The sequence below is a fragment of the Sturnira hondurensis genome, unplaced genomic scaffold (genome assembly GCF_014824575.4).
Source record: "Sturnira hondurensis isolate 20B ecotype Veracruz unplaced genomic scaffold, ASM1482457v3 Scaffold0009125, whole genome shotgun sequence".
Classification (NCBI taxonomy): Eukaryota; Metazoa; Chordata; class Mammalia; order Chiroptera; family Phyllostomidae; genus Sturnira; species Sturnira hondurensis.
The window spans coordinates 2238750-2264857 of record NW_028081756.1 but is presented as its reverse complement, the minus strand read 5'-3'; the positions used below and the strand labels follow the sequence as shown (position 1 = coordinate 2264857).

The following is a 26108-nucleotide window of genomic DNA, read 5'->3' as shown; positions in this document are numbered from 1 at the left end:
ATAATTGATCATGTACTCTAAGGCCATGACCAGTTAGAATTTCTGCTTCCAGTAAAAATAAGCCATCTTCGGGGAAGCTCAGTGTGAACTGTATTCTTGGAGTTTTTCCCACAATGTGTGTAATTCAGTCTTTGTTTATGTTTCAAATTTTAGGACTGCATTAGAATAGCATATTTTCTTTTATTAAACATATCTAGATATTTGTGTTTAATGCACTGTTTTTCAAAGATTATGCAATCAGATGGTGTAAAAATTAAAATTAAAAACCTAGGCAACAAAACAAACAAGCAAGCAAAATATAACCAAAGACACTGAAATAGAGAACAAGCTGACAGGGACCAGAAGGGAGAGGGGAGGGAATTTCAGGGGAAAAGGGGAAGGGTTTACAGGAACAAGTATAAAGGACACATGGACAAAAACTAGGGGGGGATGGAAATGGGAGGGAGGTGGGGAGCACTGGGAGGGTGGGCTGGGATGGGAGTAAGTCAGAAAAGTGTACTTGAACAATAATTAAATAAATAAATTTAAAAAAATAAAAAGCTAAGTAATCTAAATATATACAGTGACTACCCTCCCTATCCAGTTTCCCATCTGTTTAGCTCCTAAACACCCCCATTCTAAGGAACCACTGATTTTAAATTCTTATGGATACTTCCAGAGTTTCTTTATTCATATATATAGAAATACTAATAAGTAGATATTTTTTCTTATTTTTCAAAAAGTATCACATTTTATATTTTCCAGCACCTAGATTTTTCACTTAATAGTGTGTCTTTTCTTATCAGTATGCAAATAGATTCTTCATTCCTCTTTACCGCTACAGATGATTCTATGTATAGATTTGTGGATTCATCATAATTTCCTTAGTCCCTTGCTGATAGACAGCTGGGTTCTTTCCTATCTATTGCCATTACCAACAGCACTGTAATGACTCATGCATACATTTTCATACATGTGCAAGAATATCTACAGAATAAATTTCTAGAAATGATATTGCAAGGTCAAAAATTGTAGGCCTCTGTAATTCTGATAGCCCAAGTTATTCTAATTTCCACATTTTTCTCCCTCAAGAAGGGTTTATATTCATACCAACAATACTTCTAAGTGCCTGATTCCCCACACATTTGCTAAAAGAGTGCTTTGCCTTAAACTCAATGGCTTCTATTCTGATATCCCTCATATAATCACTAGATGGAGAAAGAAAGTGCCATATGTTTTAACTTGGAGTTCTTTCATGAAAAGTTTTAGCATGTTTTCATAGGTAAGAGCCTTTCCTCTGATGTGAAAACTGTCTATCACCTTCACTCATTTTGATTACTAAGCAGGCAGTCTTATTCTTATGGATTTCTAGAGATTCTTTATGTATTAGGAAGAGAGCCTCTCTTGGTAACTACCTCTCTGACTGGAAAATGTGCCCAAAACAAGAGATTCTAAGAGGGCTTTTCCTCTGGGTTGCTGGAACCAATGGGATGCATTTAAAAAAGACTAATGGCCATTCAGGGAGGTGTGGACTCCACTCCATACATGATGTCAAGAACAGGTTTCACATCAGGACAGCCTGTGTTTGTGGCTTTCATGTAGGCTGTGTACTGACATTGTCACTTAGAGAAGTCATTTATCATTAAGTCTTGGTTTTCTTACCTCTAATATAAGGCTTATCTTCCCATCACTTTCTCCTATTATGGATAACACATAGAAAGGATCTGACACTATAGTCAGTGATTGAGAATAACACTCCTGTGGTTGCATTCACTTAGCCTGAACTGAAGGTAAAGTTACAGCAGGAGAAGATGGCATGAACAATCACGAGGACCCCCAGGACTTCCAGGTGCAACTCTCCAAGGTCCTGTCTCACTTGCACAGGAGCTGTTCTGTTTTCAGCTGTGAACCACAAAGATATGTGCAAGGAACCTTGGTTTTAGAAGAGCTCAAGCAGAAGTTTCTAGTGATAATCTTAATACCTTACTGGTGATATAGCCAAGCCAGGATTTATAACCAATGAAACCTTGAGTAAAACCATAAATCTATACATCCCTAAGAGATGTAGAGAGGCTGACCCTGGGTGTCTCCAGGATTTTTGAACTTTGAACAGCGTATTATAAATCATTAACTAGTTCATCTCATTGTTCGTGTCTTGGCCACGGGTCAGTAACAGACCTCCAGACATCCCTGGAGATAAGCAGAGAGCAAATCCCAGTTCAGCTATAGGTAACCCTATCTTACAAAGGTACACAGGGAAAAATTAGAAACTCTTGCTTCTTTTCCTTTTTCCTGGAAGAAACCTGCCTTTGCTTTACCAGGACCATTTTCTTCTACAGCTCAGGGGAGACTGTTACCAGTGTGACCAGCTTGGCCCCATTACAGCCCAAGAAGAGCAAGAGGTCGAAGGAAAACACTGATATTCCTCCCGCAGTCCCTGCCAAAGGTAGGAAGCCAGCCTCCTATTATCCATGGGGAAACCACCATGACTGATTCAGAAGTGGGCCAGGGGTTTGATGTGGGGTCATCACAGGGGGAGCAGACAGATGGAGGACATGCCATATAATGATTATATGGTCCAGAGAGCCCATCTAGATTCTGGTCATAACTGAGCCTCATCCTGGGGTGGGGCTGGGGGTGGTACCATTGGCCCAACATGGCTTTAGCAGGGATGTGGGAGGTTACCATCACAGACTGATTTCACAGTGTATTTTACTTTGAACTATCAATATGCTCTGCACATAGTGGGGAGGGGCAAGAGGATGTCATATCTTCTTGGTTCATTTGAGGGAAAGAAGGCTGTTTGCTTCTTCTAAAGATGTAAACCAGGTATGTAATTTATGTTATATTTGTTCTGAGGATAAAACAAGGGTCATTCTTTGATTCCAGTTATGACTTAGAGGAACGTAAATGAGGAGGGAAGAGTATTTGTGGAGGAGAGAACTGCATGCATCTTAGGAGAATTAAGATTGTCTATATATAGTTTCTGAAATAATTGTGGCCAATTTAAGAGAAGTTTGTACCTCAAAAATTTGAAATATAGTTGGAAGTACTAGGATTACCCAGGTAAATATCTTAATAATGAGGCAAGGCACATTTTATTCCTCAATTGTACCTTTGCAGGATGTTTTCTAGGGGTACTTGGAGCCCTGTGGTGAAGTTGTTGAGCTAAGGCTGCACATGTGTTGAGTGGGCAGAGGGGCTGGATGACATGTTGTTCTGTTAGGCATGACAAGTGCAGATCTGGGTAGGGAAGGGGGCAGAGAACCCCTGCCTGGGCCAGACACATACTGCTCTAACAACCCATCAATCAGAGAAGATAGTACCTCCCCTTCAAAAAGGTGAAAGTGAGCCTCAGAGAGCTAAGTAGTAGAGCCTGACTTTGAAGTGAGGTCTGCCTGACTTTCAAGACCAAGTTCAATTCTCAAATAAGCTAAATACTAATTATGTTAGTATTGAGAGGAAATTAGGGGAAGGGCCTCAGTTTCCTTCTCTTTAAGGGTCTCAGTTTCTTTCTCAGTTTCTACGCTCCCTGATGACCAACGAGGGCTGCCGTAACAGCCAAAGGTCACTGCTGTCAGTGTTAGTGTGCAGTTAGGACTCCAGGGAAGGTGCCAGCTTCTGCCTTTACCAATTCCATGTGTTTCTCACCTGCACATATGACCTTGTTGCAGAGGGCAGTGCTTTATATAGAGTTTTTTGTTGAACTGTATGAGGGGAGAGGCTGACATGTCCAAAGACTAGGAGGGGCACCCACCAATACCTAGATGAGAAACTAGAGTTCTTTCATTGCTGTAGGAAGAGTCCGTGTGTCCCCATAGAGTATGTCTGTGATGCTCATGATATGTGGGTGTTAAGAAGAGACCATGGGGAATTACAAGCTGAACCCTTGACATACTTCCACAGCTCCCATAGCTGCCACCTTCCATAAACCGAAGCTGCTGAAACCGCAAAGGAAAACCACCCTGGTGAGTAATTAAATTCTGTGTTGTTGTCCCCTCAAATCTTAAACACACTTCTGGGCCCAAGTGGTACTTTTATTGACGCAAAACATGTTGAAAGTCCCTGGTGCTCTCATTCCAAGCTGGTGCATTCTGTCTTCTTGGAGCAGCTTTTGAGCCAGCTTTTCTACATATGTAGTTCCATCATGTCTTTTCTACAATCCAAGTGGAATTCTTCTTCATTATAAATGCTGCTTTCAAACAGAAGAAAAAGGTCACACTCAGGAATGTATAAAATAGAAAGTGGACCTGCATGTATAAATTTATCTGATAGCCACAGTGAAGAACTTTAAAAGAAATTCATTATAGCTTTTTTAAAATTTTGAAATAATTTTAGGCTTACAGAAGAGTTGTAAAGCTAGTACAGTTTCTGTCTACTTTTTGCCCAGCTTCTCCTAAGGTTAACATCTTACATAGCCATGGAGTAATGTCAAAACTAAGAAATTTACCTCAGCACATTAGCACTAACTATATTTCCAATTTTGACCAGATTTCAGCAGTTTTCCACTAACTTTCTTTTTCTGCTCCAGGATCTCATCCAGGAGATCACTTTGCACTAGTCTCTCAATCTGTGACAGTCCCTCCATCCTGTCATTTTCTTTCATGGCCTTGAGATTTTTGAAGAGCAGGAGCCAGTTATTTTTTAGAAGTTCCCGTGATTTGGGTTCCTCCAAGTTTTTCTGATGATTGGAATAGGGCTACAGATTTTGGAGCAGAGCAACACAGAGGTGATACTCCCTTCTGGTTGCACCATATCAAATGCACATGACGTCAGTATATCTGATTAGCGGTGGTATGAATCTATCACTTGGTTAGGTGGCATCTGCCACACTTATTCAGTACCAAAGTACTGTTTTTCCCTTTCCACACCCTATTCATTGAAAGCCAGTCAGTAAGTCCTATTCATATTCAAGGGTGGGGGGAGATTGGAGAATTTGTGGACATGTCAAAACCACCAGAGTAATTAATAAATACATTAGGGGAGTTACATCAAGATTATACAAATATTCTTGTTTTCCATAAACTTTTTCCACTGCTTTTAGCATTCATCACTGGATTTAGCTATAGTGTATTAATAGTCATTTTTTAAAATTTTCTCTAACCTGTCTACATTTATTATTTAAAGTTCTTTTGTAAGGAAAAAAATGAACCCTTTCCCTCATTTATTTATTCATTAAATTTTTATATCAGTATGGGTACATGGATATTTAATTTTTTAATTTCTAATCATATTGCTGCTTATTTTGGTAGTAATGTACATCAGTTGTGAAAGAGAGAGGGGGGAAGAAACTGCCAAACCTATACTAAAATGTGTATGTACTAAGAAAGGGCAAGATATTTTTGAAGGAAGAGAACAAAGTGAAGAGTTTATATACCAACTCCAAAGATTTATATAAACACCACAGTAATTAATTCAGTGTGGTAAGAGCACAAAAGTAGACAAATAGACCAAAGGAACAGAATAAAGAACCCTGAACCAATCTACAGATGTATTGTCTCTTGACTTATTACAAAAGCGACATTACAATGTAGTGAAGAAGGGTGTATCTTTTCAATATATGATAATGGGTCTATTGCATATCCATCTGAAAAACAGAGATCCAGGACCCCTACTTCAAATCACACACAGAAATTAGAGAAGGATCATAGACTGAAGTAAAAAAAAAAAAGTTAAAAATAAAGCCTCCTAAACATAGTATATCTCCTTAACTTCAGGGTGGGCAAAATTTTTGTAAACAAGACGTATAAAGTACCAACAATGAAAAAAAGATTGAAAAATTTAGATTACGTTGAAATTTAGAAGGTCTCTTCTGGTTAAACCTATCTATACAGGAATGAAAAGACAGGCCAGAAATTGGGCAAACATATCTGTCATGCATCTATTTGACAAAGGATTATCCATATGAACATCTACAAATCAGTAAGAAATGACAACACTACAGAAAATGAAGGCACCTTAAACATGCACTTTATAAAAGTAATCTCATGACAATTAAATTAATCTCATTGGAATCATGGAAATGCAAGTTAAAAGCATAAAACCAGTTCACATCTACCAGGATGGCTGAAATACTTGTATGTTTTGGATTTTATTTGGGGGTGGGATTGCCTTATTTTTTCTCTGGTCCATTTGAAATTTAGGAATAGACCCAGTTGAATCTATTTGTCAGATTCTTTTTAATTTTACTTTGTTTTGTATTTCGGTAATAATTTTTTGCTAGTTCCATTTATTTTATCACTACATTCTAAATAACTTAACTTTTACTAGTATTATTACTCTTTTTTAAGTTCATTGTCTTCTCCTTTAAATATCTTTATTTGCCTTTACCTTTGGAGCAATTTATCTCTGAGTGGAAATCAGTTTCATAAACTTTCCCCACTATGTTCTGGGAGACATGCTAAGAGCTTTATGTGTATAAATGTTTACTTTCCACACTGCTCAAAGTAAATGCCAACTCCTCACTGTAACCTATGACACCATATATCATGCAAACCACATATGTAATTTAAATTTTTTAGTAGCCAGCATAAGGATTTGAAAAGAAACAGAGAAAACCAATTTTAATAACATGGTTTATTTAACCCAATATATCAAAAATATTATTTAAATGTATCAGTATTAAATTATTAATGAAATATTTCACATGCTTTTGTTCTACTAAATCTTCAAAGTCCAGTACATATGTCACACTTACTGCACATCTCATTTCAGAACTGCATCTCAAGTGCTTAAGAGCCACATTAGTCTGGTGGCTTCCACATTGGACAGTGTAGCCCTCTATGGTGTGCTGTCCCCACTACAAAGAGGTAAAAGACTCTATTGCCTCTTTGACATCATTTTTATTGCCACCCCTATTTCCCATTTCCCTCTGGCTATACTGGACTCCCTGCCAGGCCTTAACCCAAGAGGTCTGCAAAGGTCTTTGTACCAGCTGTCCTCTCTGCCTGGAACTTCCCTCTAAACAGATGCCTGTGGCTTCTCACTTACCTACAGGGTCTCTATTCAATCATTACCTCAATGCCGGAGCTTTCTGAAGTCCTACCTAAGACATGCCCACCCTCTGTCAGCACTCCCCATCAGAGGCGCTTTCACATACTTTATATTTGTCTATTAATTGCCTCTCTCTTCTACCAGTTCCTTGTCTGGGAAGGCAAGGAACATATGTGCTCTAGTCATAGCTGTACTCCCAAAGCCCAGATCAGTCTAGCAGGATGGAAATTTGTTTATGATTCTGCATACCAGCTCTGTGGAGTAGGTTCTGTCACTCTGCTTTTACAGAGGGGGACAACGAGACTGAGAGTCAGTAAAATGGGTGACTTATGCAAGCAAAGTCATGCAATGCAGTGTGTGGCCTGCAGTCAGGACTTGAACAAGGGTCCTTCTGAACCAAAGCATAAAGTTTTAACCAGCTCATTCGAAGATTTGTCTCAGTGTGGAGTCTAGGTCTCTGAGTGTATTTTGTTTTATTTTTGAAATGATAAACATTTTTTCTTTTTTAAAATTTTATTGTTGTTCAAGTACAGTTGTCTGCCTTTTCACCCCACCACTCCCCCCAACCCCAGCCATCTGACCTCCCTCTCCTTATTCTACCCCCTGCCTTGGTTTTGTCCCTGTGTCCTTTATATTTGTTCCTGAAAACTCTTCCCCTTTCTGCCACCCCCACATTATCCCCTCCCACCTCCCCTCTGGCTACTATCAGTTTGTTCCTAATTTCAATGCCTCTAGTTATATTTTGTTTGCTTGTATGTTTTGTTGATTAGCTTCCACTTAAAGGTGAGATCATATGATATTTGTCCCTCACTAACTGGCTTATTTCACTTAGCATAATGCTTTCCAGTTCCATCCATGCTGTTGTAAGGGTAGGAGCTCCTTCTTTCTTTCTGCTGGGTAGTATGCCATTGTGTGAATGTACCATAGTTTTTTTTGATCCATTCCTTTACTGATGTACACTTAGGTTGCTTCCAGCACTTGGCTGTTGTAAATTGTGCTGCTATGAACATTGGGCTGCACAAAATGTCCATACTACCCAAAGCAATTTATATATTCAACAAATCCCTATTAAAGTACCAATGACATAGTCCACAGATATACAATAAATATTTCAGAAATTTATATGGAACCATAAACAATCCCAAATAACTGCAACAATATTGAGAAAGAAGAACAAAATAGGAGGGATCACAATACCTGATATCAAACTGTATTACAAGCCCACTGTAATCAAAACACTTTGGTACTGGCGTTAAAAACAGACATGTAGACCAATGGAACAGAATAGAGAGCCCAGAAATAAATCCAAGTCTCTATGGTCAATTGATATTTGACAAAGGGGGCAGCAGCATAAAATGAAATAAAAATAGCCTCTTCAACAAATGGTGTTGGGAGAGCTGGTCAACTACATGCAAAAAAAATGAAACTCAATCACCAACTTATACCATAAACAAAAAAATTCAAGGTGGATAAAAGACTTAAATGTAAGTCTTGAGCATAGTTCTAATGTCCTGTCATGGCTAGACCTCGCCCTCACCCCTGCTGATCTATGCCCAGATTTCTTATGCTTGTGTTGGAAAGGCTGGTTCACTTGTTTTCCAAAGAGAGCCTTCTTTTGCCTACAGTGAATTATGGGTTCATACAATGCGATTCCATTCAGTTCATATCATCAAAAATTCTTCATCAGTTCTCCTCTGTTGACTACACTTATCCTAAATACAGCAGCAGAGTTTCTGCTGATTTGAAAAGATCTCTGGTTACTCAGGAGGCTTTTGGAAACTGGACTGAACAGGAAAGCTGAAACTACCAACTTTCCTTGCCTTGGAGCATCCTGTGTCTCACCCATGAGACTCAGTTTTCCCAGATAGACAGGCTGAACTCATTCTCCTCTCAACTCTGCGTTCCACTACATATCAGCATGGATATGTGTGCATCTGTTTTAGATTCTTTATCCTTAATTCTGATATTTATCAACAACCTCAAGAATAACTATGACTTGCAAGTTTCCTCACTTTACATTCTGAGTTGCTCAGGGACCCATTGTTTCCAAACCAGTCTGTTAGTCCTGATAGAAACATGTACTTATTGAATTTCTGTTAATATATCAGAGGGATACATCCCAAAAAGTGCTTCCTGCATGCCATCATATTTTATTCTCACAGTAAGTCCTTCTCTATCCCTACATTTGCATGTGAGAACACACTGTTTAAAAAAAGTGAGTTCCCACCACCCATGGGGATAGCATTCCTTCTCCTGTGGTGACCATACCGTGATGACCCCTTCCCAGTACCATCAGTCTTGAATAAATAACTTTCTGTACTCCACAGCCAGGGGGGCCCCACCTTTCATTTATCCATCAAATAAAAGTCAGTTGTACACCTACCTGTTTGGTACAAAATGCCGCCTTAAGCAGTTTTGGCCACCTACAAACAGACTAGAGTCAATAGCCTTTTCAAAAATAGCTCCCGTCATGATCACAACTTTCCATTGTTGACTGTTTTGTTTCCCATTGGCATTGTCCTCTACATGAAGATTCAACACAAGAAATCCTTTTTTTTCTTTTTTTAAAATTATAATTGTTGTTCAAGTGTAGTTTTCTATATTTTACTCCCATTCCAGCTTACCCCCCAGTGCTCCCCATCTCCCTCCCATTTCCACTCCCCCCTTAATTTTCATCCATGTGACCTTTATAGTTGTTTCTGTAAACCCTTCTTACCCTTTTCCCCTGAAATACCCTCCCCTCTACCCTCTGGTCACTGCCAGCCTGTTCTCTATTTCACTGTCTTTGGTTGTATTTTGCTTGTTTGTTTGTTTTGTTGTTTAGGTTCCTGTTAAAAGTGACATCATATGGTATTTGTCTTTCAATGCCTGGCTTATTTCACTCAGCATAATGCTTTCCAGTTCCATCCATGCTGTTGCAAAGTGTAGGAGCTCATTCCTTCTTTCTGCTGCATAAAATTCCATTGTGTAAATGTACCATGGTTTTTTTGATCCATTCATTTACTGATGGGCACTTAGGTTGCTTCCAACTCTTGACAACTGTAAATTGTGCTGCTATGAACATTGGTGTGCATAGGTTTTTTTGGATTGATGTTTCAGGGTTCTTAGGATATAATCCAAGCAGTGGAATTGCTGGGTCAAAAGGCACATCCATTTTTAGTTTTCTGAGAAAATTCCACACTGTTTTCCATAGTGGTTGTACCAATCTGCAATCCCACCAACAGTGAACTAGGGTTCCCTTTTCTCCACAACCTCTCCAAAACTTGTTTGTTTCTTTGTTTATGGTAGCCATTCTGACTGGTGTGAAGTGGTATCTCATTGTGGTTTTAATTTGCATCTCTCTGATAGCTAATGATATTGAGCATCTTTTCATATGTCTCTGGATCCTCTGTATGTTCTCCTTGGAAAAGTGTCTGTTCAAGTTCTTTGCCCACTTTTTCAAATGGTTGCTTGTCTTCTTAGAGTGGAGTCGTGTGAGTTCTTTGTTAATTTGGAGATTAAACCTTTGTCTGAGGTATCATTGGCAAATATGTTTTCCCATACAGTTGGTTCTCTTTTTATTTTAATACTATTTTCTTTAGCCATGCAGAAGCTTTTAATTTTGATGAGATCCCATTTGTTTATTCTTTCCTTTATCTTCCTTGTTCTAGGGGACATATCAGTAAAAATGTTCCTGTGTGAAATATTTGAGATGTTCCTGCCTATGTTCTCCTCCAGGATGTTAAATGGTGTCATGGCTTATATTTAAGTCTTTTACCCACCTTGAATTTATTTTTGTGTATGGTGTAAGTTGGTGCTCAAATTTCATTTTATTATATGTAGCTGTCAAGTTCTCCCAACACCATTGGTTGAAGAGGCTATTTTTACTTCATTTTATGTTGCTGCCCACTTTTTTGAATATTAATTGACCATAGAGACTTGAGTTATTTCTCAGCTCTCTGTTCTGTTTCAATGGTCTACGTGCCTGTTTTTATGCCAGTAAAAGGCTGTTTTGATTACAGTGGCCTTGTAATACAGTTTGGCATAAAATATTGTGATCCCTCCTACTTTGCTCTTCTTTCTCAAAATTCCAGCTGCTATTTGGGATCATTTATGATTCCATATAAATTTTTGAAGTGTTTATTCTATGTCTGTGAAATATGCCATTGGTACTTTAATAGGTATTGCATTGAATCTGTAAATTGCTTTGGGTAGTATGAACATTTTGATGATGTTAATTCTTCCAATCCATGAGCATGGTATATGTTTCCATTTGTTTGTGTCTCCCTTGATTTCTTTCTTCACTGTTGTGCAATTTTCTGCATACAGGTCTTTTATCTCCTTGGTTAAGTTTATTCATAGGTATTTTATTTTTATTTTTCCTATATCGAATGGGATATTTTTTTTGATTTCTGCTTCTGCTGTTTTATTGTTGGTATACAAAAATGCCTTTGATTTCTGGATATTGACTTTCTACCCTGCTGTTTTGCCAAATTCATTTATTAGGTCAAGCAGTTTTTGGGCCATATCTATAGGTTTTTCTATGTATATTCTTATATCATATTCAAATAGTGACAGTTTTGTTTCCTCCTTTCCAATTTGGATGCCTTGTATTTCCTTTTCTTGTCTGATTGCTGTGGCTAAAACTTTCAATACTATGCTGAATAGAAGTGGTGAAAGTGGACAACCTTGTCTTGTTCCTGATCTTAGTGGAAAAGCTTTTAGCTTTTGCCCATTGAGTATGATGTTGGCTGTAGGTCTCTCATATATGGCCTTTATTTTGTTGAGGAATGTTTCTTCTATTCCCACTTTGTTGAGTGTTTTTATCATAAATGAGTGATGTACCTGATCAAGTGCTTTTTCCACATCTATTGATATGATCATGTGATTTTTGGCTTTGCTTTGTTGATGTGATGTATTACATTCACTGATTTGCGAATATTGTACCATCCTTGCATCCCTGGGAGGAATCGCACTGTCCTAGTGTCTGATCTTTTTGATTTATTGTTGGATGTGGTTTGCCAATATTTAGTTGACAATTTTAGTGTCTATGTCATCAGTGATATTGGCCTGAAGTTTTCTTTTTTTGTTGTATCTTTGTCTGGTTTGGGGATTAGGATGATGCTGGCTTCATAAAAAGAGTTTGGGATTCTTCCATCATTTTGGATTTTTTGGAATAGACTGTGAAGAGTAGGGTTTAGCTCTTCCTTAAATGCCTTGTAGAATTCTGTGAAGTCATCTGGTCTGGGGGTATTGTGCTTTGGGAGATTTTTGATTACTGCTGCAATTTCATTTGCTGTTATTAGTCTATTCAGGTTTTATGCTTCTTCTTCATTGAGTTTTGGAAGATTCTATTTTTCTAGAAATTCTTCCATTTCACCTAACTTTTCAAATTTCTTGGCATACAGTTCTGCATAGTAATTTCTTACAATCCTTTGTGTTTCTGTGCGGTCAGTTGTAATCTCTCCTCTTTCATTTCTGATTGTGTTTATTTGGGTTCTCTATCTTTTTTTCTTGATGAGCCTGCTTAAAGCCTTGTCTATTTTGTTTATCTTTTCAGATAACCAACTCCTGGATTCATTGATTCTTAGAATTGTGCTTTTAGTCTCTATGTCATTTAAATGTACTTTGATCTTAGTTACTTCCTTTCTTCTACTTGCTCTGGGCTGTCTTCATTGTTGTTCCTCGAGTTCTTGTAGGTGTAGGGTTAGGTTGTTTGTTTGAAATGTTTCTGTATTTTTTAGGTAGGCCTGTATTGCTATTAACTTCCCTCTCAGGACTGCCTTTGCTGTGTTCCATAAGTTTTGGGTTGTTGTGAGTTCATTTTTATTTGTTTCCAGGAACTTTTTAATTTCCTCCTGGATCTCCTTTTTGACCCATTCATTATTTAATAGCATGCTATTCAATCTCCATGATTTTGAATGTTTTGGGTTTTTTTCCCTTGGGGCTGGTTTCTAGTTTTAGTCCCTTGTGGATGGAGAAAATGCTTGGTATGCTTTCAATTTTCTTGAGTTTTTTGAGGCTTGTTTTGTGTCCTATCATGTGATCTGTCTTTGAAAATGTTCCATGTGCATTTGAAAAGAATGTGTATTTAGCTTCTTTGGGATGAAGGAGTCTCTATGTATCAGTTAAGTCCATTTTATGTAGGGTGTTGTTCAATGCCATGATATCTTTGTTGATCTTTTCTTTGGAGGATCTGTCCATTTTTGACAGTGGGGTGTTAAAAATTTCCAACTATAATTGTTTTGCTGTCAATATCTTTCTTGAAGTCCTCTAATTTTCTTTATATATTTGAGTGCCTGTATGTTGGGTGCATATAAATTTACACCATTTATGTCTTCTTAGTGGATTCTTCCCTTGAGAATTATGAAGTAACCTTCTGGGTCTCTCTTTATGACTCTTTTTTTTGAAGTCTATTGTGTCTGATATGAGTATTGTTACCCCAGCATTTTTTTTCCCTGTCTGTTGCTTGGAAAATTTGTTTCCAGCCCTTCACTTTTAGTCTGTGTGGGTCTTTTGACCTGAGGTGGGTCTCTTGTAGGCAGCAAATGTGTGGGTCATGCTTCCTTATCCATTCAGTTATTCTGTGTCTTTTAATTGGAGCATTTAATACATTTACATTTAAGGTTATTATTGATAGGTACTTATTCATTGCCATTTTTGTACCTATGTTCCTCTCTGTCTATCTTTTTCCCTTCCTTTCCTTAAAGCAGTCCTTTTAGCATATCTTGCAGAGCCGGTTAGTTGGAGGTGTATTCTTTTAGGCTTGTTTTGTCCTGGAAGTTCTGTATTTGGCCTTCTATCTTGATTGAGAGCCTTGCTGGGTAAAGTAGCCTGGGTTGCAGGCCTCTGGTTCTCATTACTTGGAATATATCTTGCCATTCTCTTCTTGCTGGGAGTGTTTCCATTGAGAAGTCAGTAGCTAACCTTATTGGGGCTTCCTTGTATGTTACTTTCTGTTTCTCCCTTGTTGCCTTTAAGATTCTCTCTTTGTCTTAGAATTTTGTCATTTTAATTAAGATGCATCTTGAAGTGGGCCTCTTTGTGTTCTTCTTGATTGGGACTCTGTGTTTTCTGGATATGTGTGACTTTTTCTGTCATCAAATTAGAGATGTTTTCTATCATTACTTTTTCAAATAGGTTTTCTATCCCTTGCCCTTCTCCTTCTCCTTCTGTTATCTCTGTTATTCAGATATTATTACATTTTATATTGTCTTGTGTTTTTTAATCCCTCCTCTTTCTTTCTGAGCCTCTTTTCCTTTTCTTGCTCTTTCTGTTTTTTTTTTTCTACTTTGTCCTCCAACTCACTGATCCGATCTTCTCCTTCATTGATCTTACTTTTGATTCCTTCCACTGTCTTCTTCAGTTCAGAAATTGTATTCTTCATTTCCTCTTGGCCCTTGCTGATAGTTTCTATTTCCTTTTTCTTGTTATCGTTTGCAGTGAGTTCCTTGCAGTTCCCGTGTAGTTTATGGTAGCTCATTGTGAGGTATTTTTACTTCCTGAAAACAAGTGCTTTGAATTCAATATCTGAGACTTGAAATACCTCTTTTCTTCTAACATTCTTTTTGAGGCTTCCTCCTTTCCTTTCATTTGGTGATTAGTTCTTTGTTTTCCCACTGTTTGTGAGATTCTTCTTGTTAGCTTCAGGTTCTTAAATTGATTTTTTCTGGCTTCCTGGGTTTATGGTGTGCAATTCTATGGTGGAATCCCTGTGAGATTTTGTGTTGCTGTCTCTTTCATTTTCCAAGCTCACTGGTCTTGGGCTGTCCTTTATGTTGGCTCTGTGTTTGTTTTGGGGTTTCGAATCTTGTTTGATCTTTCCTGTGTGGGTGTTTCCCACCAACTGGGTAACTGAGGATAACTCTTTCCACTACCTCTTGTAGTTTGTTGCACTGAGGAGGGCAGGTTTTATTGAAGCTAGTTCTTTGGTGTGTACAAGGTCTTGAGGATTCTCTTTTGTTCTTGTTAAGTTTTTTGTACTGAGTAGTTTCTCCACTATTTAGTTGTATTTCCAGGTAGGTCCTGGATTGAGGTTTGTATGGTTTTCACTCCCTCCTTCATCTTCTTGTGTTGTTATCTGTTGGTGGTTCCTTTGTTGGTTGGTTTTCTCTTCCAGTGGGTATCCTAGTGTTTACCACTTTCATTTACTCTTTTTTGTGATCAGTTGGATGGGGAGGCAAAATAGTTTATGACGGCAGGAGAGTTGTCTATGATATTTATAGTAGCAGCCAGTAGAGAAGAGATAGGAGATCTTTTGCCTATGTATAGTGTTAACTGTGATCTTTCACCCAACTATCCACTTTTAGGAAAGGATGGAAAGAAGATAGGACTCTTGTTGGGGAGGGTAGGATTGTGAGTTGGATCTAGAAAGCAGTGAGGTTGTGGGAGGTCAGATTCTGAGGTAAAATAAAGGATAGTAAATATGTGTAGTGTGAGAGAGAATAGAGTTAACCACTACAGTAACAGAGTTCAGGAAACTGTGAGGTGGGCTAAGATCCCAGAGAGATGATGTGAAGTATTTACAATTGTATGGAACAGCTATTATTTACAATAATGTTAGCACAACAATGATATGACAGAATCTATGTGATCTGCATAACAAGAATAGGGGGTATAGAATTTTGAATAGTGTGCTAAAGGAACACAAGTGTCATGAAGTGTAGTAAATTAGCAATACACTGTGGAAGAGAGAACAGGGGAAACCTGTCAAATGATACAATATAACAAGCCAAGCTTAGAAAAGTATACAGAAAAGAATACAAAAATACTATTAAAATAAAAAATGTAAGAATCATTAAAAAATAATAATACAAATATGCAGTAGCTTGTAGTTTCTCTCCAATAGCAAAGTGAAATTTGTCTCTTTCTCAACTGTTGGGATGCCCCCTCTTTGGGTCCAACTCTGATCCTTTTACAGTTCCAAGTTTTTTGTCTCAGTTGTGGGTATTAAAAAAAAGGAAAAAATGGCAGGAGAAGTGAGGAAGAAGAGATAAAATTAGAAAGAAAGGAAAGAGGAGTAAAATGAGAAAGAAGGAAAGAGAGGAAAAAGGTATTGAAAGATAAACCAAAATAAAATAAAAAAAATTAAAGATAAAAAAAACACCCAATACCTCTTGGTTTCAAACTGGCCAAACCAGTTTTTCTGATTTTGATGGCTGCAGTAGGGTGAGGAGCGATTGGTGTGGCCTTTCTTGTGGAATCAGCCAGTCTTGCAAGCACTCTTCCAAGAGCTAGTCTGGAGTCTCATCTGCTCCAGACTGGATCAGGGGATCCAGGTCTTCTTCAGAGGGCTCTTTCCCCAGGGGTCATTGCCACGGGCTGGGGTGAGGGTGGGCACGCTTGCCAGCCAGGCCCCCTGGGTCCCACGGGCTTGGGCACCAACCCTTCCCAGTGCTATGGGGGAATGCAGGGACTTCTGTGCAACCTTGGGATTGCTGCCAGACTGGGTGGAGAGTAAGCCGAGTGGCTGTCACAGGAGAATCTCCCAAACAGTTTTGCTTTTTGAGAAATTCCTCCTACTCAAACCTGCCACTCAGTACATCCAAATTCTCCAGCCAGACCGGTGACTATCTGGTTCATAGCCTGACACTGCGACTCAGCTCTCCCAAGCTGGCGACCACAGACTCTGAGGGTGATCATGGCCCTTGTGTGTTTGCCTCTCTGTCCTTATTCTCTTCTCCCCAACTTCAAGCAACCAGCTGTCTCCTGGTGCTGCCCAAACCCTGCTGGGCCAGAGAGGGAGGGAGCGGTTGATCTGGCTCTCTCCCAAGGACTCTGTGGCAGGCCCTCGGCTCCTAAACAGCCTGTGGTAAACCCAGCGCTGAGCGATGAGCTCCCTGAATGCTGGGCACCGCTAGGCACCGGACATCGCGCAATTGGCCAGGGGCTAAAGCCCCATCTCCGTGCTGGTTCATGGAACCTTATTGGCCTGGAGTAGTCTCTTTACCTTCTGATTTTTCGGTGTCTGCTACAATTTCTGGTCTCTTCTTTTCATATATGCTGGGGTACTATTGCCTGTTTGCTCTTTTCCTCCATAGATTGGCCAGGTTTTTCTCTTGTGTGTAGGAGGAAGTGGAATCTGCTCCCTCCTACTCTGTCACCATCTTCCAACCTCCAGAAGATTCTCAATTTTCACAGAGGGTTAGTCCTGGGCAGTTATATGCATTTCAAAAGGACTCTTTGTTTTATGGAAATACTCCCAATAATAGTTTTTTAAATACCAAATTGTCCTCTGATCATTTAAGATATGAAAAGACTTGAAATTTCCTATACCACCAAGAAACAAGTCAATTTGGAAACTAGTTTATAGTTAGTATAATACTCAAAAAAGAAAGGAGCGGACTTGAAATGGGTCTCTGTGTACCAGTTTAGATAAAAAATTCTAGGCCTAGCATCTGCAGGTTTTATTTAATATTAAGATTTATTTCCCCTGGAGGCCAGCATTGACCTCAGTTCCAATTTGGTCAATATTTACTTCTCAATCAGTAAGTCTTGATGGTCCCTGAATCCAAAGTCAATAACTGCTTGTTGGCTCACAGAGGCTTTGGTGGGGAATTTAGAAAGTAAACTGGGAGGCATCTTTTCTTTGGGACCCGGTGCCAGTTCAGGTGGTTAATTCTGTGGTTCTCCCATCTTGCCACAATCTCTGTAAAATGGCATCCTGGAGCACTTGCCGGCCTCAGAGCTCCGCAACCCTTTTTTCCAGAGTGCCAAGACGTGCAGTCACCTCAAACACCAACCTGCCTGCTGCCTCCACTGATTTATTGACCAAAGGGGAGAATCTTCATCTGTTGAGCACCTACCGTGTGCCAGTACCTCTGCCTGGTGCTTTATGGACTCCATTTCTCATCTGAACTGTACATACCCACCCTTGGTGGACCCTCCAGGCTCCAAACAAAAATGACGTGTCTGTGTCCTTGTGTTTCCACCCTCAAAGAATTAACAAGTGGGCATTTTCTCTTAAGTTTCCAAGATAGCATGACATTTTGCAAGAAGTATATATACTAGAGACTAACAGTGGCTAGGAGATTTCTTAAAAAAAGAAAAAGTACTCAAGTAGGAAAAAGAGGGAAGAAAGACATTTTAAACATTTTATAATGAGGGTTTGAGAACTGCCTCCTCTTCATTTAACAACCACCAAACACAGCCACCTGCTTTCAGAGTTAGCTACTGAGGTACTGAGGCCACACTGAACACACAGATTCTTTCCAATGGAGAAAGTAATCCTCTTGTCTAATGACCTTCACACACTGACAAAGAATTGTTATTTCAATATACCAGTGGTTCTTCATCCTTTTGTGGGCCAGGGAGCACTTTCACAAAATTCAAAATGTGTCATTTCCTTTAAATTAGGGTTGGGGGATGGGCACTGGCTCAAAGACCCTTTGGAGCCTCCTGGGGACCCAAATTTCCTCCCCTTGGTTGTGACCCTGCAGAGACCTTCCAGCATCCTTTGAGCTAATTCACAAATTTCCAGGAAAAGCTGTCATTGCTTCCTTATTTCAGAAGAAAAAGAGAAAGCCAGAAGTGCATTACATTTATTTTTGTTGCAGTAAGTCAGTTATTGATTTAGAGACCCGTGGAGGAAGAGAAAACAAACAGTTTCTTTGATAGAGAGTCAAGACTTCCCTATCACAGAAATTCAGTGTTGAAAGGAAACTCAGTGTTGAAAGGAATATAGCAACATGAAGATCCACAGACACATGAAAAGATGCTCAGTATCACTAGCTATCAGAGAGATGCAAATTAAAACTACAGTGAGATACCACCTTACACTGGCCAGAATGGCCATCATTAAAAAAGCAACAAACAAGTGTTGGAGAGGTTGTGGAGAAAAGGAAATGTGAATTCTAAAGGATGGTAGTCAGCATACTGAAACTGCCTAAAAGACAAGAGAACGTTACCACCCAGACCCCAGGTGCTGAACACAAGGCCTCCAGGCCATATCTGCCCTCCACCTTGTTTTATTTTGCCTGGCACCTTGTTTCTATCTGAAGGCAGCGCCGAGCTCTCACTTAACTGTTAAGGAGTAGTTACATTTATACAGTCCTAAAATTACCTTTGGTCCTTTGAAGACAACTATGAGGCTGATGTGGACCCCCGTGAAAATGCATTTGACACCCCTGCTCTAGGCTAAGTGAACTTTCTTGCCCTCCTCTGCCTCATTCAGAGTCCACCCCCACACACTGCCTCATCTGCTCTGCCATTAAGTCACTCATACATAGCTCTCGGTGGCTGGAAGGGGTCAGGCCACCCTTGTTGTCTAAGGAGAATATGATTTCTTTGAGCAAAACAATGAAGACAGAAATATGGGGAACATCATGGGCTTAATGATGTCCCCCGCACATTTCCCAGGGGGCTGCTTGTATCCTGTCTCTCTTCTTCCCATCCATACTCCTTGTTATCACCTAAAATCTACCACCTTTTAGATTTATCTAAAAGACAACTATAACTATGTCATTTCACACTAAGAACACTCTCATGGCTCCCTGTTGCTTCTAGGATGAAGCACAGCTTCATGTGAGTGGCACAGGGCAAGCAGACCATTACCATCTCTCTCCTCCACCTGGTTTCCCATTGGTCTAGGTGCTTTCCCCGTTGGCCCAGAGGCCCTATCCTAATCCACCCACTGAATTGCCACACACTTACTAGATGGGGCTCACTCACCACCTTCTTTTTGAGGCCTCCTGTCCCTTCAGCCTCACTGTTTTACAAATCAAGGTTTCCCTGGACACTGACATTATATATCTGCATGTCAGCAACCTTCCCATTGCCAACTCTCACAGCACTTCTCAGTTAATCTGTTATTTCTGACCCCTAGGTGCATTGATACTCTTGTCCCTGGAGGCAGACATGAGGCACCTGCTGTGGCCCTACCTAACTGCTTTTCTCCTACTGTTGCCACTTCCCAGATGGTCAGGCCAGCTTCCCTTTTCCACCTCTCCAGAGTGATGGCTGCTTCTGGGTTTCTTTTCTCCTTGAACACATTGTCTGAGAGAGTCAACACTCTCACAGGTGCAGCAGTCACCTGTGCAATCTATGTTTCTCACCAGGTCTTCAAGCCAATTCCAAACTGCTCCTGACTACTTATGGGACCCTCCTCTAGAGGCTTCACACACACCCCAAATTTACTCCAGCACATGTCAAACCCATCCCCTTTCCCTAGTCCTGGTCCACCTGGGAAGTCCCTGCCTCCGGGAATGTCTGTTTTGTCCAGAGTCTAGGTGCCTCTCCGTTGCCCCCATGTGCACTGCTGACTGAAGCCTGGCTGTTACTTTTTGGTGTGCTCAGGCTTGTCCTTTTCCTCCTACATGCTGCCACAGCTGGCTCACCACCTCTCCACCCATCTGATGTCAGGGCCTTTTCTTGGGGCTCCCACAGCACCTGGCCTTGCCTGTATGTTAGTACTTCCCATTCCACGTTGAAGTCATATTAATCTCATGACTTGACTTTATCCTCCACTGGAACCATGTGGTTTCCTTCTACAAAGTGACCTTTTGTTTCTTATACTATATACACTATAGACACCTTAGATAGTATGGAAAGTGGGAATGGTTCTTTTTTAATTGTGCTAAAATATATATCAGATGACATTTACTATTCTATTTATCAGTGTACATTTCAGTAGTGTTAAGTACATTCACACTGTTGTGCAAACAATTTCCAGAAATCTTTTCATCTGCAAAATCTGTACTCATTAAACAACCTTTCACTCTCATCTGCCAACTGTGAAAACTATCCTTCTACTTTCTGTCTCTAGGACTCTGACTACCCTAGGTATATCATGTAAGTGAAATCATGCAGTATTTGTCTTTTTGTAACTGATTTATTTCACTTAGCATAATGTTGTCAAGGGTCACCCATTTTGCAACATGTGCCAGAATTTCCTTTCTTGTTAAAGCTGATTAATATTTCATTGCAAGAATATACGACATTTTGCTTATCCGTGTATAGTGGACACATGGGTTGCTTCCACATGTTAACTATTGAGAATAATGCTTCTGTGAATATGGACACACAAATGCCTTTGAGTCCCTGCTTTCAATCCTTCTCTATATGCACCTAGAAGGGAAATTATTCAAGTGAAATCATATGGTAATTCTATTTTTATTTTTTTGAGGAAATGAAATGATACTGTTTTCCCTAGCAGCTGTACTATTTTACATTTCCACAACAACAAAATATTGGTACATAAGGACTCCAATTTTTCTACAGCCTCTCCAACACTTATTTTCTGTTTTTTCATAATAGTCATGTTAATTGGTGTGAGGTGGTAAATCACTATGACTTTGATTAGTGTTTCCCTGATGATCAGTGGTGGTGTTTTTGTCACTGAATTGTAGGAGATCTTTGTGCATATATTTTGGGTATTTTATATATCAGGTATATAATTTGCAAATATTTTCACTCATTCTATGGGTTGCCTTCTCCCTCTCTTGATTGTGTCTTTTGCTGCATAGGAGTTTTACGTTTTCTTCTTCTTCTTTTTTTTAAATTTAATTCTTGTTCAAGTACAGTTATCTGTCTTATATTCCCATCCCTGCCCCCCCCCAGTGCTCCCTACCTCACTCCAATTTCCACCCCCCACTTTAGTTATTGTCCATGTGTCCTTCATACTTGTTCATGTGAGTCCTTCCCCTTTTCCTCTGTGATTCTCTCCCCTCTCCCCTCTGGACCCTGTCAGCCTGTTCCATATTTGAGTGTCATTGGTCACATTTTGCTTGCTTGTTTGTTTTGTTGTTTAGATTCCTGTCAACGGTGATATCATATGGTATTTGTCTTTCACTGCCTGGCTTATTTCGCTCAGCATGAAGTTTTCCAGTTCCATCCATGCTGTTGCAAAGGATAGGAGCTCCTTCTTTCTTTCTGCAGCATAGAATTCCATTGTGTAAATGTACCATAGCTTTTTGATCCAGTCATTTACCAATGGGCATCTAGGTTGCTTCCAACTCTTGACAACTGTAAATTGTGCTGCTATGAACATTGGGGTGCATAGGTTCTTTTGGATTGGTGCTTCAGGGTTCTTAGGATATATTCCTAACAGTGGAATTGCTGTGTCAAAAGGCAAGTCCATTTTTAGTTTTCTTAGAAAATTCCATACTGTTTTCCATAGTGTTTGTACCAGTCTGCAATCCCACCAACAGTGAACTAGGGTCCCCTTTTCCCCACAACCTCTCCAACACTTGTTGTTTGTTCCTTTGCTTATGATAGCCATTCTGACTGGTGTGAAGTGGTACCTCATTGTGGTTTTAATTTGCATCTCTCTGATAGCTAGTGATATCGAGCTTTTACAAGTTTTACATTTTCATTAGCACTAGTTTTAACATTATCGAAGACCTGTCTTCCTCATTTATGTATCCCCAGTGGGGCGTCTGGAATGTATAGATTGTCTGTAAGATTGCTGAATGACTGAGGGCAGATATCTGAGATTTGAGCTCTAAATCTTCACTGCTCCAAGTGTGCTCCATGGATCAGCAGCCTGGGAATCACCTAGAAGTGGTAGGTCCCACCCTAGACCTATAGAATTGAAATCTGCAGTTTAGCAAGATCCCAGATAAATCTGAGGAATGCTAAAGCAGAGAAGTGCAGCTCTGAATAACTTATCAAACTCAGTAGCCAGCTCTGTTCCAGTCACTGCCGGCCACCTCCACAGAGGACTTACATTTTAGTAAGAGTTCACTCCAGTTGGAGGGAAATAGTGGCTTTTCTTGCTTAATCAACAAAGAGAAATTTAATGTGAGAATGTGCTTCTAAAGGGTATTGTGACTCCTTCCTGAAAACCCTTTTTCGAGAGTTTGTCTGCGTCTCAGCTAGGGGTAGTTCTGTCCAATGATCCCCTAGGCCCTCTCACAGGTATACTTCTGACTAGCAGGGAATATGTGACCAAGATCTGCTTATCTGGAATGCCTCTGAGTTTAAAGTCTTCACTCAACCTGTTGAAAGAATGGACAGAAGAAAGGGATGTACTTTATGGTACTTAAGAGGTGTCCCTACTCAGGACCAGGTGCCATGCTCTGTTCGTTGTTGCCCTGGGTCAGAAAACAAGCCCCTGCTCCCTGCCCAATTTTCATGATCAAGCAGGAACCACCAAGACTGAGAGTGTTTCTCTGATCAGTAGCAGAAAAGGCTTTGAGGTACACTAGACACCAGTGATAGAATTCTGCGAGGGTTTTAATAATAACCCAAATCCCAGCAAAATTATTTCCAGAGGACATACATTTCACGTTTCTTGAAGGATGTTTATAATAAGCCAGAGAATTTCTCTTGTTGTCGTTAATGTGCTAGATAGAACTGGTTTCAGTTAAATTTTACATGAAAAGGATATATTAACCTGCATAAAATATGTTCATAATCTCGATTTAAAATTAAAAAGAAGGGAAAAGCCTACAATCACATGTACAATATATTGCCCCAAGTAAAAGCCATGGGAAAAAAACAAAAACTTTGCTTATACCACACTAGTGCCATTTTTACAGAGATAAAAATTCTATGCTCCCCTCGGTACACATGCACATCCCATTATTGTCACCGGGAATTATGTATGTTGACTGGAGGGAAGAGTAGACGCTGAGGCTTCTGAAGGGATGAGAGGGGAAAACGGAAGTCATTGGTTTCATGGGCTTCCTGCAGTATGGAGAAGGAGGGGCCCATTTGTGAATGGGATGCCATCATCTGGGAGAAGGGGTAAGACCTCCAAAAGTGGAAGTGGGAACTTGTCTGAGGGATTGCTGGCTCTGACATAGGCCAGCATTTCCTGGCAGGCAGAAGATTAATGCCAAGGCCCTTGATGCCTCACACTGTCTGCAAAAGAAGCTAGATGTTTCTCAGCCATGTCAGAGGTCAGTGGGACTTAGTTGAGGCTCTGACTTTATTAATGACAGGCCAAGTGAAGCTGTTACTTCCAGGTAGTCTTTTAAAACTGGTAGTACCTTATGCAGTCATTTGGAACCACTTTACAGAGATGAGAGGAATTATACCGCCAAGGAAGTTACCTCACACTGTTGTAGAAGGGTAGCATGGCTTTGTGCTGCCAGGAGGGAGGTGACTTTGAAATTGGATTTGTCAGGATTGTGTTTCTCCTGTTCTGCATCACTAATTCATGCCAACCATTATCAGTCATCCACTTATGCCTTCTTTGGGCATTTACTTAGTGCTGATGGGCAGTGTGCAAGGTGCTGTGGGGACAGGAAGGACCATGAGCCTTGCAGCTCCTGACAAAGGTGAACAGGTGGCAGAGAGGCAAGCCAGGCCTGGAGTTCCAGCAGGCTCAGTTATGAGCAACCTACCTGGCTGCACCGGCCTTCTCTGGGTCCCCGGGGGCTCTGGTCTGGGCATGTTGGTCCCTGTGCGTCTGCCAGCGTTGTCCCTGTGGAGCAGTAGGGTTGTTTTTCCATCTTAGCTCAGCTGATTTGCTGCATTTATTGGGCACCTCATTGCTGCAATCATTGCACTGCTGGGAAATTTTTTAACTTTTCACTGTATTTTATTTTTGTAATCTCATAGAACAATATCATTTGTGCTAACATTTGATTTTAAAAAACTTATTTCATTTAAAACCTCAGTTTTGAATGCAGAGCACTTTAGAGTTGTTATTAAAGGATTTTTTCAATCTCAAATTGAGAATACTAGAAATGAAGTGCCATTCCAGAGAAAAAAGAAAAAAATTATCATTGTATTTGTTACATCAAGCTATGCATTTAAAACATCAGAAAGAATATCTCTATATGAAATTCTGCGAACGTGACAAACTGGTAATACATTTAAGGGGATTTTCTTTCCTTGGCCAGATTCATTTCTAATTTATTGTTTTAACTTTCTCAACCTGAATTTATAAATTCCAACAAGCACATGTGATGTCCAAAAGGCAACAATGGCCTTATGAATTTATGATTAGAGTGTGCATTGAAAAATGAAGAATATAAACCATTCATTCATATGTGCCCATTGCCCACATTACATATGAATTCAACAAATGAACTAGCATACCTACTGCTATTTATATCTGGTCTTCTTTATTAAATTTATTGGGATGGCATCAGTCAAAAAAACATATAGGTCCCAGGTACACAATTCTAGAATTCGTCATCACCATTTATCCCCCTACCATCTTTTACCTCTCCCCACCCCTCTGACAGTCACTGTTGTCTGTGTCCATGAGTCTCTCTCTTTTTTCTTTTTTTGCTTAATCCCTTCACCCTTCTCACCCAACCCCTAACCACTGCCCCATACCCTCATAGCTGTCAGTCTATTCTCTTGGTTTGTTCCCTACTTTGTGTCTATGCCATAATGCTAGATAATGCTAGTGGTAATGATGGTGATGATGATGATGATATGTAATACATGATAGATGATGGCAATGGTCCTTCCCTATGTGGGCACTATCCCTGTGCTTACATTGGAACAACCCTATCCTAAGCATTGTTAGTATCTCCATCTCATAGATGAAGCATGGGGGCACAGGGAGGAAGTACCAGCACAAGCTCCTGCACCAGGGAGTGGCAGAGCTAGGTCTGGCCAGATACTTGGCCCCACATCACTGTTCTTACCCAGAGAGCTCAGGCTCTGCTGCCTTTTGTCAGAAACACTCAGTAAAGTCCTAGTCCTCTGGATCTCAGGGTGTTTTCTGTCCTGACCTTACTGCAGGAATTTTTACGGGATGCAAACTATAATGGTGAGTCTAAGTTGGGTACAGGACTGGGACTGGTAATTCAGAATCTCTACATGTTAGAATACAAAGTAAAATTCCTTCCATAGACTCTTACTTCTGAGATAACCTCTTAGGAATTTGGCTTATATGTGTCTGAGCATGTTTCTATATATATACAAAACTGTACCCATATCTGTATATATGTTCCCAAAGTGCACATGTAGTCAGCCCACAATGAGTATAGGTTATTTCTGTGTGCAGAGTTCCCTAAAAATTAGAATGATCCTAAACAAAATGTTCACACATTTTGTTTTTTTGATGAATTGTTCTTTCATTGATAACATACCAGGCTCACGTTTCTACATCAGTGTGTGTAGCTCCTCCCATTCTTTTAATGGCTACTAAGTGTTACCAGTTACCTGTCTGCTTATCTTATCTTATCTTATCTTATCTTATCTTACCTTGCCTTATCTTATCTTATCTTACCTTAACTTACCTGCATTTAACC

At 39.9% G+C, this 26108-nt stretch overlaps 1 protein-coding gene across 1 annotated transcript in view; it reads left to right on the top strand.

Annotated features, from left to right (window-relative positions):
- Positions 1 to 26108, top strand: part of VSTM4 (V-set and transmembrane domain containing 4) — a 120145-nt gene that overhangs the window by 75055 nt on the left and 18982 nt on the right. Inside the window, exons 6-7 of the mRNA XM_037056676.1 lie at positions 2319 to 2425; positions 3886 to 3947. Coding sequence (XP_036912571.1) covers positions 2319 to 2425; positions 3886 to 3947 — 169 coding nt within the window. The remainder of the gene's footprint in view (positions 1 to 2318; positions 2426 to 3885; positions 3948 to 26108) is intronic.